We start from the raw sequence: 16,503 nt of genomic DNA on the forward strand, positions 1-16,503 counted from the left end.
GGTTTGGGAGCAACGACGCTCTGAAACACCATATGCGACATAGCTTTTACCAGGATTCAAAAAAAAACCCAACCTTTAATTCCGATAAAGATTTAAGCTTTTTCTGGTGATTTTCTTGAAGAAAAAGGCGCAGAGCCTTTTGCTTCTCTCTTAGGGCTGAGAGAGAGAGAGAGAGAGAGAGAAAGAGAGAGATGAGAAAGGAAGAGAGGTTTTATCGCCAATCAGACGATTACAGAAACAACAACCCAATCTCACTTTTCTCTTTTTTGCTACTCAAAGGTTAATACTTCAGGCTGAAACAGAGTGTTTCAAGTCGGTTGTATTATACATTTGACAGCAGGGTCTCTCTCTCACACAAGTCGGTCGTAAAGGGACAAATCTATCTATACATTTGTTGTAGCATCTACGAATACGTCCAATTCGAAGTTCCATGGTTCATGTGTCAAATGGAAATTAAATCCATTCCTCTCGATTAGGTGAAAAAAAAAAACATTTTGATACTAATAAATTCTCCTGCAATTGTTTTACACGCTTCACAGATAATACCCCAAACCATTTAATAATGACAAATAAATGCAAAAATGACAATACAAAAAACTAAAAACACATCAAACACAATTGAATATCGTGAGCATTATCGTCTTTTTTTCTTTCTTCCTCTACTCAATTTGGCCACAAAGCTTTGATTTATGAATAATATATCTAATAGACATACACTCTGCTGCCGTCATTTTGGGATCTTCTGTGCAAACTTTGGTGCTAATTCAAGAAATCAAAGTCAATTGGCTGACTTCTTATTGGAGGATAAGTGGTTACTTCTCGCTTCTCAGTTGCTGCATTCTCTATTGGTTTCGCTGTTGTTGTAGCACTAGCAGTTTCAGGCGGCGTTGTTGTAACAGATTCAGGCGGCGGTGTTGTTTGGCTAGTATCTTCTGTGGCTGCAGCTGTTTCTGTGGTTGGAGTTGAAGACGGATCGCTTTTGTCTTCTAAAGAAGTTTCCTCATTTTCTACAGGAGGAGGTTCAGACACTGTCTCTGTCACTTGTCCATCCACAGGTGCTTGTGACTCAGCAATGGCTGCAGTTTCAGGTGCCGCAGAATCAGCAGTGGCTGCAGTTTCAGGTGCGGGTGACTCAGCAACGGCTGCAGTTTCAGGCACTGATTCGGTCTGTGTTGGCTCAGAAGATGGAGGAGCTTCAATAGCCAATGGTTTAGCCGGTTCTTCGAGCGCCAATGTCTTAGTTGGTTCTGGCTGTGAAGTCTTCTGCGTGAGTAAAGGTTTTTTGGGAGCAGAAATGGAAGCAAAGATTGAAGACATTCCGGGAGGTAGAATCTCGATTGGAGGTTTTTTGGATCCATCAGATAAACTCGTGAGCTTTGGATCCTCGAGTGAAGCCAGAAACGCACTTGCAGCATCGGTTTTAGAAGATGGAGCTTGCTCAACTTCCTTCTGTAGCGTTTTATTCCAAGCCTGGACCAAGTTCTTTAGTGTAGGACGACCATGTGCCTGTGTGAATAAATTACAGCAGTGAAGTCAGAAACAATACAAGGTCTATTTATAAACTGCAAAAAGTAAATAATATGAAATCTTACATGGGCATGAAGCACGGCTTCTGCGAGCATTCCCGTGTCTTGCCATGCCTTTTCCATGAGCGCGTTGTCTCCCAAAACTGCAGCAGAGAATGCTGATTCTCTCCCGAGGCCTATGGAGATCAGATTGTTTATCAGACCCTGCAACAATGTCAAAATAGCCTTTCAATTAGGGGTTTGTAGATACAAAGTATAAAATCAAGAGCATAACCCATAAAATTTTCAAAACAACATATTCGTCTACAGTTAGTTATGTAGATCCTGTCTAGTGAACAACACAACGGTCTCTACATTTCTGCAGGTATCCTAAATTACGAAAAGGAAATTTCGAAGCCGAAAGAAAGAGAAATTGCAGACATACACTTAGGCGTGTCAATTCTCCATGGTTTGCTAGGCGTAATGCAAGACCTCGCAATTCATGACCCTGTAAAGCGCCTTTGACCGAACCTGCAGTTGCCAGTCTTTTTAGAGCTTCGCGAGCGATGTCGGCGTGACCAGTGGCATCTGCAGCATCTATAAGGTCAAGAAACTCCTTTGCAAATTTCACTATTCCCTCCACAGCTTCAACAACATCTTCCTTTTTAGTAGCTGTCAAAGAGAGAATGTCACTCAAATCAAGGCCTGCACCATCCTGTCCAATGTCCTTGCTATTACTCATTGTGAGAAGACAATGAAGAGCCCTCTTAAGATCATTGCTCTGCATTGCGAGATCAAACTCCAGCCTGAGAAAACATAAAGCTAAGTCAAACCCCGAACCTAAGGCAATGTGAAAATCATCACTAATGGCATTTTCGTGTGAGATGACAGCTAGGATGGAGGATTTATTACATGAGTGAAACACTGAATTCTGTTTACTGTTCAGCATAAACAATTCAGAGACTAAAGAAAACTGTGCATCGTCAGAACCAAATTGAAGGAATAGCGGTACCAAAAAATTACATGCTTAATTACCTCTTAGATATTCCAGGCAAATGAAGAGCTTCTGTCGCATATCCCATCCCCAGCATAAATTGTGCCAGATCGTCATGGTGTTCTCTCCCAAGCCTACTTGCCCTGTGCAACAAAATGTTGTATTAGCATTCCAGCTACTTTCCTACTCACGTAAACACAGGGTTTTGAGAATCAAATACATACCATTTAACAGCACTAACAGCATCCCCGTAAGCAGCAAGGCAGCGACAGCGGATACCAGGATGATTCAGTGATATGGCATGAGCACACATGTACCTACCATGAAAATGGAGGTGTCAGACAAGAATTTCGATCTTAGGTTTATCATTTATATAATCATTCAAGTGACTAAAATGACGATTATGGCAACATATAGTATTCAAAATAAAAAACGTGGAAACATGGTAAAATCTGCGAAAACATATTTTTGGTACTCGTGGAAGCCTTGAATTGCAAACAGTTAGATGTCAACGAGCCTACCTAGTGCGTACTAAGAATGAAAAGGAAAATTCAAAATCTAATTGAATATACAAGTCTCCAACGAAGTTAAACAATTCACCAGTTCTCAGTCTGCATATAACAAGGAATATTTTAACAAGAGACAGTCTGTCTGAAGGTAAGAACAGGAGACTCTTGGTACCTGTCAATGAGCCAAAGAACTCCATCCCGTACACCAGCAACAACAAGAGGCCCCACTGGTCGTTTTTGCTCCACTGGGAAACGAGTAACAGCCACTGATACTCCCCCACCACCTACAGCTACCTCACTGGTCCTTCTTTCATCCATAACGTCATCGCCATCACCCCTTGATTGTCTTGGCAATGATAAGAATGGCGGAACAGATGGGGCATTTTGGAAAGAAGCCAAACGCACCACCTACAATTAAAAAGTATACACATGAGGAAGAATGCAGTACAAAAAAAAAGAAAAAGTTACATATATGTAGCTTCTAATAGTTACATATATCCCATGTAAAAGAAATTTCACCTGTAGCATGGGAGGCCTTAAAGATATCCTTTCTTGCTTCGCAGACTGGGAACCTTCTACAGTGATTAAGGCCAACTCTCCATGCTCTGCAACTGCTCTAGCCTGGGCTTCCTTAAGTTTCATTTCTTCCTTCATCTTCCTAGTCTCTATATCAATTTCAGAAACTCCCGCATCCACAAAGACACATCTGGAAATCCAGGCATGGAAGAAGTATTAATATTCAGAAAGTAACAGATTCAGGTAGCCGTATCAATGCATTATTTTTCAAAAGGTAAATAGTCTTTGCGCTTTTGGGTTATGCACCATCTAGATAATCAATAAATGTTGATACACATTACCCGTAAGACACTTCTTAAATTAGATTTTTAATTTGTCTTATCCAAGTGGAAGCAGGATTCAAGGTAATTGACAAAAAAACAGACGAAAAATCCTGCATCATATATAGAGCAATAATCTTACTCAATAGTGGTAGGCGTAGCCACAAACAGCTGCCTGCGATGCCAAACAGCTCCAGTAGCATGTGCAATGGCAACATCACCAAGATATCTATACTGAGGGCGCAAGGACGATATGACCATGTATTGTTGATAAGCAAATGCACAGTACTCAACTGTTTGGTCCCATGCCGCCCATTCTGGCTGAGGTAGCATACCACCTACTGGCTCAAAATTTTCCCAACTACAAATTGAAACTTCCATTTAGCTTAATATGTAACTGAAATGCTTTAACACGACAAAAAAAACACCAAGTACAGCTAACAAAAATGTAACTATGGCATCAGTATAGATTACATATGAACACTGCTTACTGTTCAAGCAAACAAGAGTAACTATTTTACCAGACATCTCAGAGGTGGAAAAAAGATTCTGATTATGTCCAACAGTGAGCTGCTTGCACACAATATTATAACAACGAGTGCTAACAGAAATGAGCCTAGCATTACAAAAAGATGGAGACCCTAATCACCTGTAGAGCTGGTAGTTCAGGGGTGCAGACTCAGCAGACTTCTGCGACGAAAACCCATCATCATAGCTCGAAAACGAAGAAACATTGCTGTTTCCGAATCCTGAGAGCGGCATTGACTGTATGGTCGAAATAGCTGTTGCAGCAACAGGACTAATCCTTCGGGATGTGCGATAGCCTATACCAAGTAGAGCACCACCATGTAGACCAATGACCTGCAAGGACAATTTTTGAAGTGTAAGTTTGTTGCTTAACCTAGAAGTCAAGCAGTGACATTCTTCTGCCTTTGGTAATTTTGCAAAACTAAGAAAAAATATACCATCACTTGAAGTCAGGTTGATTTCTCGATGCGTAAGATTCTAATGTTCAGCAACTACTGGATTCCAAGTTTGGTCAATCGCATATTAATAAACTACTGGATTTCAAGTTTGAATTTGTTTATTTTTCAGTATCTCCAATGCAAACTAAAGCACATAAATTCTTAGAAGCCTAATTCAGATTAGTTATTCAATGGATCTGCTTTAGAATACGTCAAGAGAATCTGATATTGATGAAAAAAAATGATAAACTGAATCGAAGATGGCTATTGTTCAGGAAACAATAAAAAAGGATACCAAATGCAACAATTGAAGTAAAAGACACATACGGGTTCCGAGCGACCTCCTACAGATCTCATTAGTATGTTTGAGGTACCATCATCCAAGAGAATACGAACTTGGACACTAGCTGATGAAGCTGCACTAGCAGCAGCAGCCGCTTGAGCTGCGGCTGCAGCGGCTTCTTTAGCCTTTCTCGATGAACCACTCTTTGGGATTAGAGGCATCCTTTGAGGTAACACAGATTCTAGTATCGCGAACCTATCCCGACATGTGTCCCAGGCCAACAATCTTGCACTTCCAGAGTCAACAATAGACCAGTCACTAACCTTGTAGATAGAGAAGTACAGAATATCAGGCCATACAACTGCCACATACCTACAACCAGAGAATAAAGTTAGTTGGCTAAAACCCGACAACATTCAACATGTACATGATATATAACTAGCTGAGTTGCTAAGAAAATTATTATTTATAAAAAATATAACTAGCTGAGAAACTTACTTCCCTGAACTGCTTACAGAAAGAACCGAGTATGAATCATGTGGAACAGGTGCCACAATCTGCTTTTTGGTCTGCTTTACAGTCAACTGTTCACCGGGATCTCCCTTAGATACCCCTGATTCGGACAAGGCACTATTATTGCCAAGTGTTGGGTTGGCTGAGTTGGATAATTGAAAGTTCAAGAGCTTTAGTTCTCGTCCAAGGATATATATAGCTGAATTCTCCCGACTTCCAGGCAATGCTGGTAAAGGAGCTGCAGACGGGATGGCACGAGGATCAAATTCACTAACTATAATACCAACATTGGTACCAGTTGCGACGAGATGCGGCTGTAGAGGATGTGCAACCATACAATAGACCTGAAAAGATAAAACTAATAAGTAACTATAGTCGGGTACTGCCAATGTATGCAAGCCACTTAAGCAAAAGAAGCACAGAAGCAATGCTATTATCATAAAGCAATTCTTAACCTGCAACCTTTGAAAATCTACCGGCAATTTCAAGTAGAAAATAAATGCAGATTCTGAAAAATAGCAACTTCCAAAATTCGCGTGCTGCAAATGCTCTTTTATCATCATCTTACATTAAAGATTACTTATGTTCTCCATTGCAATTTTTCTTTTGATACATTCATTGTTCAAAACAGCTATCAATCTACAGGCTTTTGTAAATGGTTAGGGATAAGTATACATGGACTACACTCTACCTATATTCTTATTCCTAGTCTAGTTGAGTGGGAATATCTTTGCATTACCAAGTGCAGTTCTATACAGATCACCAAATTTAGTACTTTAACTAAGCTAATGTTTTGTGGGGCACAAAGAATGGATATGCAGCTCTTAAAAGCTTAGGAAAGCAATTATCATGCCCATACGTGTTCACGAATTACTCACAGTAATAGAAAAAAAAAAATAACTACTAAAGTAGAATACAACTAGCAGGCAGAAAGAAACGACATGATACATGGTAGATTGAGCTAATTACCCTAAGTTTTCTGTGGGTTGCAAGTACTTGAGGCGGAACCAAGGAAGAAAGTTCACATAATGGCCTTGTCAGGGCTGAATAAGTTGGATGCTCAATAGACCTGTGAAAAGTCAAACAGTTAGACACTCATCTAATATACATAAAGATATTTACCACAGACAGTACCAAATGTTTAACCAAAAGTACCATATGTGTGAATCTTTAACGCAAGTCAAGATATCGAGGTTTGGTGCTCTAGGGTGGCACCACGATGCAACACTGTGGCAAGCTAGTTTTGGAACAGGTTTAATTCTACGCAGCTCCTGTAGAGAAAAAGTAGTCATGCATGTTAAAAAGAGAGATCGGTAAAATATTCAAAATCCATACATGAGATGAGATACAACATTACCTTAAATGTCATTGTGTCCCATATGGCCAATGTCTTGTCAGCACCAATTGTAATCAATTGTGGAGCACTGCCACTTACCCTTGACAGCTCGACAGCTACCACTCCACCATCATGTGCCTAAAATCAGAACAAAAACATCAAGGGTGAGCAAAATCTTTTACAAGGCCATATCTGGAAGGACAAAAATAGTCCGGATTCTAAATTTTTATATTATGAAAAAAGGGTAACAGAGAAGTGGAACTTATAGACTCAACTAACAAACAAGAGCGTTTCTATTAAACCAAAAGACAAAACGAGTATGTCATACTCCCCTAAAGATTACGTTGCCTATTAATCACAAAAGGATGTACGAAAAAATCTAAATGCTAGTTCTGCAACATTCAGAAACAGGCACAGAAATCAATTTCGAAGGTTCATTGAAACTAAGAATGAAACTAAGAACAATGGTGCCTTTTACTCAGGTGTAACCAAAGCTGGCCAATCTTGCCAGGCTTGTGACTTGAACAGCCACAGTAATATCCTCTCTTGAACTTTACATTAAAGAGTAGGCATGAAAAGTATACCTTCAAGCTAAGCTTGGGTACAAGTTCCCTTGAGTCAGCGCCATGATCGGCACTCCACAGTACTAGTAAGCCATCACTGCCACCTGAAACAAGGAGTGCCTGCAATTGCAATTAAACAGAGAATGGCTGGTATCATGTATTGCACATGTATAACGGAGAGAAAAAACTTGATAAGCGTTCATTAAAAACGTCAAATTATAGGAAAAGAAGGCTAGAAATTAGTAGTAAATTGGCTACTCCACTTAACATATTAGTCAACCTTAGCAGGTCACCCTGCGTATGTTTTTCTAAATTATATGACATTGCATGACACTTCCATCTGTCAGATGGTACTAAGTAAACAACTTGAAAATAATAATTCAGAGCGATAAAGAAGGGGGATTTGAGAGAATTTGTAGTTACTTCGCCAGATGATGCCATGAAATTCATCAAGCAATGAATTGATCCTTTATGGCCCCCTGTATATCTACGTGCAAGCTGCAAGGAAGTAAACATTCAGGGAAACTAACCAGATGGATAAAAGCAGGATAACAAAACAAACATTCAAGTTTTGGGATAAACAAACCTTCCATGTTATCATTGATAAAACCCTAATGACACCATCAGTTGAACCAAATGCAACTAAAGGGCCATCACCACCAGATGATCTGGAAAGAAACTCCATGCTGCAAAGAAAAGAAAGAATTTTAACAACTTTACAGAGCAGAAAAAAACGGAAAAGTAGAAAGACTGTTAGAAAATTGACTGGAACAATAGATAAAAAGGTGCTCTGGTTTCCATTATACTTACAAGCACACACACATCAACTAATGCACCGTCTACATTTAACTAAAAACTTCGACGTAGTTACTAATGGACGTCTTTTCAGGATTCAAGCGACTCAGAAGATTGGAAGCCTAGAGTAATAGAACATACATCTTTCCGGGGGTTCCAAGAATCAAGCAAAATTAGAGAAAACGGAAAGAACTTACCAGAGAAGTGACTTGTTGTCAAGCTCTTGCTTCGGCACATCACGACCACGCATTGTCACCAAATCCAAGAAAATGGCTTTGTTCTCACAACAGATAACCAGAAAATGCCGGCCTTTAGTCGATGGAGCAGGAGAAGTGAAACCAGATGTGAGATGATTGACAGCTGATGGAGATTCAGCAGCTGCGGTGCGATTGCGCCACAGTTGCCAATAACGCACATCATCATCATAAAACTTCACCTGCTTGACACTTGTAGTTGCAAACATTGAATCGGATAAGTCATTTTTTTCCACATATCACAAGGGGCAATCGAATAGCAGAAGGAAAGATCTATTACCTTCCTCCTCGAATAGCTTCAGTAGGTTTGGCTTTATAATCTGAGCAAAACATGAATCTCAGTCAGGACACAGAGCAACTCATCTCCACCGGAATAGAATACAAGTTGATAAATGACTCACCGGATTCTCCTTCGGCAAGCTTCTCTAACTTAGCACCAACTAAACGACGCTCGTCAACTCCACCGGCTTTCAATTCGTAAATTACCTAGAAAAAAACAGTCATAAACGTTGAAGGATCCACGATTCGGAATCAGAAGCGAAACCAAAAAAAATCAAATCCAGAATCTCCAAAGCAGACCTGACGATGCTCCCAATTCCAAACGGAGACGTGATCCGAATNAGATGGATAAAAGCAGGATAACAAAACAAACATTCAAGTTTTGGGATAAACAAACCTTCCATGTTATCATTGATAAAACCCTAATGACACCATCAGTTGAACCAAATGCAACTAAAGGGCCATCACCACCAGATGATCTGGAAAGAAACTCCATGCTGCAAAGAAAAGAAAGAATTTTAACAACTTTACAGAGCAGAAAAAAACGGAAAAGTAGAAAGACTGTTAGAAAATTGACTGGAACAATAGATAAAAAGGTGCTCTGGTTTCCATTATACTTACAAGCACACACACATCAACTAATGCACCGTCTACATTTAACTAAAAACTTCGACGTAGTTACTAATGGACGTCTTTTCAGGATTCAAGCGACTCAGAAGATTGGAAGCCTAGAGTAATAGAACATACATCTTTCCGGGGGTTCCAAGAATCAAGCAAAATTAGAGAAAACGGAAAGAACTTACCAGAGAAGTGACTTGTTGTCAAGCTCTTGCTTCGGCACATCACGACCACGCATTGTCACCAAATCCAAGAAAATGGCTTTGTTCTCACAACAGATAACCAGAAAATGCCGGCCTTTAGTCGATGGAGCAGGAGAAGTGAAACCAGATGTGAGATGATTGACAGCTGATGGAGATTCAGCAGCTGCGGTGCGATTGCGCCACAGTTGCCAATAACGCACATCATCATCATAAAACTTCACCTGCTTGACACTTGTAGTTGCAAACATTGAATCGGATAAGTCATTTTTTTCCACATATCACAAGGGGCAATCGAATAGCAGAAGGAAAGATCTATTACCTTCCTCCTCGAATAGCTTCAGTAGGTTTGGCTTTATAATCTGAGCAAAACATGAATCTCAGTCAGGACACAGAGCAACTCATCTCCACCGGAATAGAATACAAGTTGATAAATGACTCACCGGATTCTCCTTCGGCAAGCTTCTCTAACTTAGCACCAACTAAACGACGCTCGTCAACTCCACCGGCTTTCAATTCGTAAATTACCTAGAAAAAAACAGTCATAAACGTTGAAGGATCCACGATTCGGAATCAGAAGCGAAACCAAAAAAAATCAAATCCAGAATCTCCAAAGCAGACCTGACGATGCTCCCAATTCCAAACGGAGACGTGATCCGAATCATCAGCAGTAACAAGCCATGGATGCGTGGGATGTACCTGAATCTTCACAATCTTATCATTTGTCTGCCGAAATGCTCTCGCGCGCAACATTTCGATCTCTCTCTCTCTCTCTCTCTCTCTCTCTCAAACACACAGTCCTCTCTAAGATCAGTGAAACAACTCAAAATCTGAGCACGGTTGCATCCGCACAGAACAATTCACGAGAACTCCTGAACAGACTCAAAATTTCAGAGAAGAAAAACCAAGCAGAGGTATTACCAGATCCAGATCAATTAAGATCCACCGCCGGTTATCAAGGAAAATGCCCGGATCCACCACCACTACAATCGCCGAACAAAAACTCCGGTAGAGTCGTCAGACGCGAATCGCGTAAAAGCGCGAACTGCAAAGGCCACTCTGATTAACAAAAAAAAAAAAAAAAAAGGCCCAATAACATTTTAGCCCTTTCCATTGTCGCAATATATATATATATATATATATATATATATTATTTTCTTTTGACGTCGCAGATACATTCCATTTACAGAAATTAATTGTGCGGGTTAGGGTTAGGGATTGGGGGTGGTAAAAGTGAAAAATGACTAGATTTTACAGAATCAGATTTTGATTTAGAATTCTGTTTAAGGATGGGGACCGGTTACACCTGATGGGCCGGTGGATATTCATTCAAAGATTTGTTCTCCAAAATGGTATATTTGTTTGGAAAAAGCATAATCCGGCAAATGCCGAGAAAAAGATCGAAGAACTAAAAAATAAATTGGATTTGGCTCAAGACCAGGATTTGGTATCCACAGAAAAGGAATTCTTGCTTAGATGGCAGTTATGTGAGACGCTTCCTGATGAAGAGACATATTGGAGACAGAAAATCGGGCTACTTGGATACGAGAAGGAGACCGTAATACTAAAATTTTTCGTGCCATAACAAAGCAAAGATGCGCTAGGAATCACATCACTAGCCTTAAAGATAAGGACGACATGACAATTGAAACAGAGGAAGGAATAGAGAAGGTTGCAACTCAATACTTCCAAAATCTCTTTTCTGCATCAAGCCAATCCGGGATGGAAGAAGCTCTACGCTATTTATCGGTTAAAGTCTCACCCGAGATGAACATGGCTCTTACACATCCTCCGTCGAATGGAGAAATAAAAAAGGTGGTCTTTGGCATAAACACCGATAAAGCACAAGGGCCAGAAGGTATGACAAGTCTATGCTTTCAACGTTATTGGAGATATCTAGGGAACGTTGTAATTAAAATGGTCAACGATTTTTTCGAGACCGGAAGCTTCGGTCCTAGATTGAACCAGACCAATATTTTTCTGATCCCAAAAAATGAAAGACCAAGAGAGATGTCTGAATTTCGCCCCATCAGTCTCTGTAATGTAAGTTACAAGATCATATCCAAGGTGTTGTGTAACACACTTAGGAAGACACTTCCGAAGGTGATTTCAGAAATTTGTCGTTTGGCCGTTGTTCGCCTAACTGTTCCGTATTCAGGTTGATTGTCCATGTCAAGCCCGCCTCGGCATGCGGGGCTTGTGAATCGTGAGTTGGGTTCACCGGTCCGCTTTTGTCGTGGCAATGGTAGACAGCTAACGGCCGAACAAGCGTGATGACACTTGGATCGAAGACGCTAGCCCGAGAGTTAGGGTTCTCGAGATTCCCTATGGAGGAATCGTCCTGCTGGTTGAGAACCGAGCTAGTGGTTTTGTTGCTCGAAGGTTGAGACATGGTTGCAATTGAAGGAAACTTCGATGTGTTTCTAGAAGAGAAAGCTTTTTTAGAACTTAGCGTCCCCACACGCAGCACTAATTGCGGAAACAAGATTTCTCACAATGAATTCAGCTGGTCGTCCCTATGGGGCCTCCATTTATAGGCCCATCTGGATGGCCTAAAGTATTTCAGGTTAAGTTATCCGGTTTTCTTTTGCTTTAGATTGATATGGTGGGGGTGCTAAATCCCGCACTAACAATGGTCGGACCTGCTACCAATCTTCCGATTGCCTACCGAAAATGGCTGTTTNCAAAATCTCTTTTCTGCATCAAGCCAATCCGGGATGGAAGAAGCTCTACGCTATTTATCGGTTAAAGTCTCACCCGAGATGAACATGGCTCTTACACATCCTCCGTCGAATGGAGAAATAAAAAAGGTGGTCTTTGGCATAAACACCGATAAAGCACAAGGGCCAGAAGGTATGACAAGTCTATGCTTTCAACGTTATTGGAGATATCTAGGGAACGTTGTAATTAAAATGGTCAACGATTTTTTCGAGACCGGAAGCTTCGGTCCTAGATTGAACCAGACCAATATTTTTCTGATCCCAAAAAATGAAAGACCAAGAGAGATGTCTGAATTTCGCCCCATCAGTCTCTGTAATGTAAGTTACAAGATCATATCCAAGGTGTTGTGTAACACACTTAGGAAGACACTTCCGAAGGTGATTTCAGAAATTTGTCGTTTGGCCGTTGTTCGCCTAACTGTTCCGTATTCAGGTTGATTGTCCATGTCAAGCCCGCCTCGGCATGCGGGGCTTGTGAATCGTGAGTTGGGTTCACCGGTCCGCTTTTGTCGTGGCAATGGTAGACAGCTAACGGCCGAACAAGCGTGATGACACTTGGATCGAAGACGCTAGCCCGAGAGTTAGGGTTCTCGAGATTCCCTATGGAGGAATCGTCCTGCTGGTTGAGAACCGAGCTAGTGGTTTTGTTGCTCGAAGGTTGAGACATGGTTGCAATTGAAGGAAACTTCGATGTGTTTCTAGAAGAGAAAGCTTTTTTAGAACTTAGCGTCCCCACACGCAGCACTAATTGCGGAAACAAGATTTCTCACAATGAATTCAGCTGGTCGTCCCTATGGGGCCTCCATTTATAGGCCCATCTGGATGGCCTAAAGTATTTCAGGTTAAGTTATCCGGTTTTCTTTTGCTTTAGATTGATATGGTGGGGGTGCTAAATCCCGCACTAACAATGGTCGGACCTGCTACCAATCTTCCGATTGCCTACCGAAAATGGCTGTTTTGGCTAGTCAGTTTGATCTTTGGTGGTGATCACTGCACAAATCTCTCGCAGCCGCCAACTATATATTTGCGACGAAATTAACGCTTCCCTTATCCTGCTGCCAAGTCCGTGCCTAAGCTGCTTCCTTTTCTAATTAGTGAAGAGTGAAGACTCTTTAAGAAACAAAAAAAAAAAGAACAAAATTAACAAAAAAAAAAAAATCAGACATGTAAATTGGTTACCTTGCCATGCATCGTTCATGCATTGCCATTTCCATCTAGCAAAATTCCCTTTAACAAGAAAGTTAACCTCATGCGATTCCAAGAAGAGTTTTGAAAATCTCAATAACTTTTGTACTTTTTATATCTATCTTTAACATTTTTGAAGTATAAATTTGTGTTATCCTATACTTTTGTCGGGTCGGTTTTAATTGCAAAGTTAGAAACCGATTGCATAAATCGGATCTTGCTTCAATTGTTTAGCTAAATTATTCAGGGTAATAAATGTGAAATATATGTTTATACAAAGGATATATAAATTTACTGCCATAACTACTAAGTACGTGAATTTCATCTTTCCATATATGTATACGAATATTAATTGTAAAGATTTTAATTCTTTTTTACATATCTTTTGTTTATAATTTTGTATATAAGAAGCATATGCCTAATCTATTATTTCCAAAATCTTCTACTTGAATATCTTCCTATATCTTTTAAACTTGATCATCAAGAATTTATAGAATATTTAAGAGAATCCCTACCATTTTACTCAAAGTACTATATATACTCTTCATATCACCGAAATGCATCAAACTCGACCACACCTCTCTAAACTTTTACCGAAGACACAACTACTACTTCGATGGCTTCTTCCTATATAGTCTTTTTTTTTTTTTTTTTGATTTTTCCTTCTATGTGTAAAAAACATATCTAGCTATGTGGAGCCTCTGATGATTATGTTTCGTTTAGATATTTTTTACAAATATGTATTGCATGTTTCTACACAGCCTTTTATTTGTGAAAAAAACTACTACACAAAGACTATGACTTATGTCCATATGTAAAAATCCGAAGATGCTATCACTAACAAAATGGCTAACATTTCGAAATAATGACTAATCAATAACCTACTTTTATTTTTAATAGTACCCAAATTATATTTATTTCTAAATTTGAAGCACTCAAATTATAGTAACGGGTTATTTTAAGTTTGCTGGGTTATAGTATTTGTAATATTGAAAACACATTTTATAGGATAAATTATTTATGAAACATACAAAGTATCGTTATCTTTACTTTTTATAATTTCAAATTTCTATGTTATCCAAATGTGAAACTTAATTTAAAAATAAAAATTAAGAAATCTAATATACATATATAACACTATTTTACTTTCGCAAATCACAACTACTAATTTTTAATAATCAAACTTCACATAATAAATGGTTATTTTGCGAAAAACTATTAACAATATATATAATAGTCAAACAAATTTTAGACCTTAAAAATATACTAGATGCGGACCCGCACGTTCGTGCGGAATTATATTTGTAACTAAACTTTTTTGATATAGTATTTATAACTCAAACTCATACCAATTGAATATTTAGTTTGATTTTTGGTTTGGTTTCAATCTAGTTTATTAACGTTTGAATATTAAAAATAATATAGCTTTAACTTGTACATTACAATCGAATGATCCAGCGATCGAATCAATATCTGAACCGGATTAATAGTTGGTTAGATTATTATTGAACTCATGAAACCGATACAGTTGATTGAGTATAAAACCGATACAACTGATTAAAACCCATTTAAGACAAATACAAATACCTAGGACGGTCATAATCCCTTCCCGTTCTATCCCATTTTGTACTACACATATTCCCAAATTCTCGTCCCATAACAGAATACATTCTCAATATAGGACGTTCCAAGTATGAGATAAATTTTGTATTTCCGATTGAAAACAGGAAAGGATGGAACCAAAAATTCCCGAAGTCCCATATATAGGAAACACAATATAATTCATAGTGTGTCATATGATATAATAAAATATTACAACATTAGTTCACTTCTTTATTTTTGTTATTTTGTATTTGGTTCATCTATATTGTATTACATTTCTTTCTTTATTTTTTAACTATTTACTTTTATGTAACTTTTTGAAAAACATTTTTTATGATAGACAATTTTTTTTTTTAAAACATGTTTTCTATAAATAAAGATGATGATTTTTTGTTATTAATTTTAAATGGTTTTATCAAAAAAAGAACATAGAACTGTAAATGCAAAAGTTTAGCCACTTACTTCATTGGTATCCTACTGGTTTAGTCTCGTCTGGTTTAGGGTTAATCCAATGTACTCATTCTTCCGGTCTTCCTCAACATTGATTTGTTTTTTACCCTGGCAACCCTCAATCTTGTTTCTTTCTTTAGATCTTTGTCGACATTGATTCAGATTTTTTTACCACCAACCAACTTTCAGTATGGCCAAGTTAAGTGTGTATTATTGTTTGTGTGCTTCCTTCTCTTATGTATGAGACGTTAGACTTTTTTTCTCTGACCTATGAGACGGTAGTTATGCAATTTTCATAATATTGTTGGTGAGTTTGCTTAAAATTTTTATCAGTGTAAATTTCATATGCATTTTTTGAGATTTGATGATTATATAAATAAATTGATAAGCATTTCTGAAAGTTTTCAACGGTGGATAAGCAAGAAATGAAATATTGCAAAACGATTTCAGTGAAATGGATGGAAGCAACAGTTATATCAAGGTCTGCTGTTATATCTACAAAAACATGTTTAAAAAATCAAGTATGTTTAGAAATACAAAAGGTAATTATAGTAAGATAACATATGAGAGTTCTTTAGCTCATGAAAATTTTATGAACATTACATTATAAGGATAAGTGCATTAGACAAAAGTTTTCTATGGATTCACTTCTGTTATTTGCCTCTTGAAACAGATGTTTGTTCTTTTTCACATAAGCATGGATCTTTGTCTCCTACAAAGACAAATAAAAAGAGAAGTTTAGTGATTGTTGTTTTCCTAAAATTACATAGAAAATTTGAAAAACATATAGTCTAATTTGCTAAGACTTTCATTAGTCTCTCTGGATTTGACAATGTATGTGTGCATAGCATGTATGCAAGATCTTCACTTTTATACACCTCAAATTGAGGTCCTCA

At 38.5% G+C, this 16,503-nt stretch overlaps 2 protein-coding genes across 4 annotated transcripts in view; both read right to left on the reverse strand.

Moving 5' to 3' along the window:
• The window catches only part of LOC104706781 (protein RETICULATA-RELATED 1, chloroplastic-like), a 3,894-nt gene extending 3,650 nt beyond the window's left edge, over positions 1-244 (reverse strand). Inside the window, exon 1 of the mRNA XM_010423004.2 lies at positions 54-244. The gene's annotated coding sequence lies outside the window, so the exon portion shown is untranslated. The remainder of the gene's footprint in view (positions 1-53) is intronic.
• LOC104706783 lies at positions 482-10,722 on the reverse strand. Of its 3 annotated transcripts, XM_019228396.1 has the most exons (22): positions 10,572-10,722; positions 10,272-10,454; positions 10,094-10,178; positions 9,973-10,012; positions 9,636-9,884; positions 9,230-9,329; positions 7,928-8,002; positions 7,526-7,624; positions 6,963-7,079; positions 6,761-6,876; positions 6,575-6,674; positions 5,591-5,949; positions 5,137-5,464; positions 4,494-4,705; positions 3,987-4,205; positions 3,528-3,714; positions 3,181-3,416; positions 2,724-2,816; positions 2,541-2,642; positions 1,951-2,311; positions 1,593-1,730; positions 760-1,506 (listed from the first exon to the last, which is right to left on the reverse strand). In XM_019228396.1, the coding sequence occupies exons 2-22, from the start codon at positions 10,401-10,403 to the stop codon at positions 760-762; spliced, it is 4,095 nt and encodes a 1,364-aa protein (XP_019083941.1). In that variant the 5' UTR covers positions 10,404-10,454; positions 10,572-10,722. The 3 variants fall into 3 exon arrangements, with proteins under 3 accessions (XP_010421309.1, XP_010421308.1, XP_019083941.1); XM_010423007.2 differs by lacking the exon at positions 10,572-10,722 and having other exon boundaries at positions 482-1,506; positions 10,272-10,403; XM_010423006.1 differs by lacking the exons at positions 9,230-9,329; positions 9,636-9,884; positions 9,973-10,012; ... (1 more) ...; positions 10,272-10,454; positions 10,572-10,722 and adding exons at positions 8,091-8,190; positions 8,497-8,745; positions 8,834-8,873; positions 8,955-9,039; positions 9,133-9,167 and having other exon boundaries at positions 482-1,506.

Source organism: Camelina sativa, chromosome 8, assembly GCF_000633955.1.
Source record: "Camelina sativa cultivar DH55 chromosome 8, Cs, whole genome shotgun sequence".
NCBI lineage: Eukaryota > Viridiplantae > Streptophyta > Magnoliopsida > Brassicales > Brassicaceae > Camelina > Camelina sativa.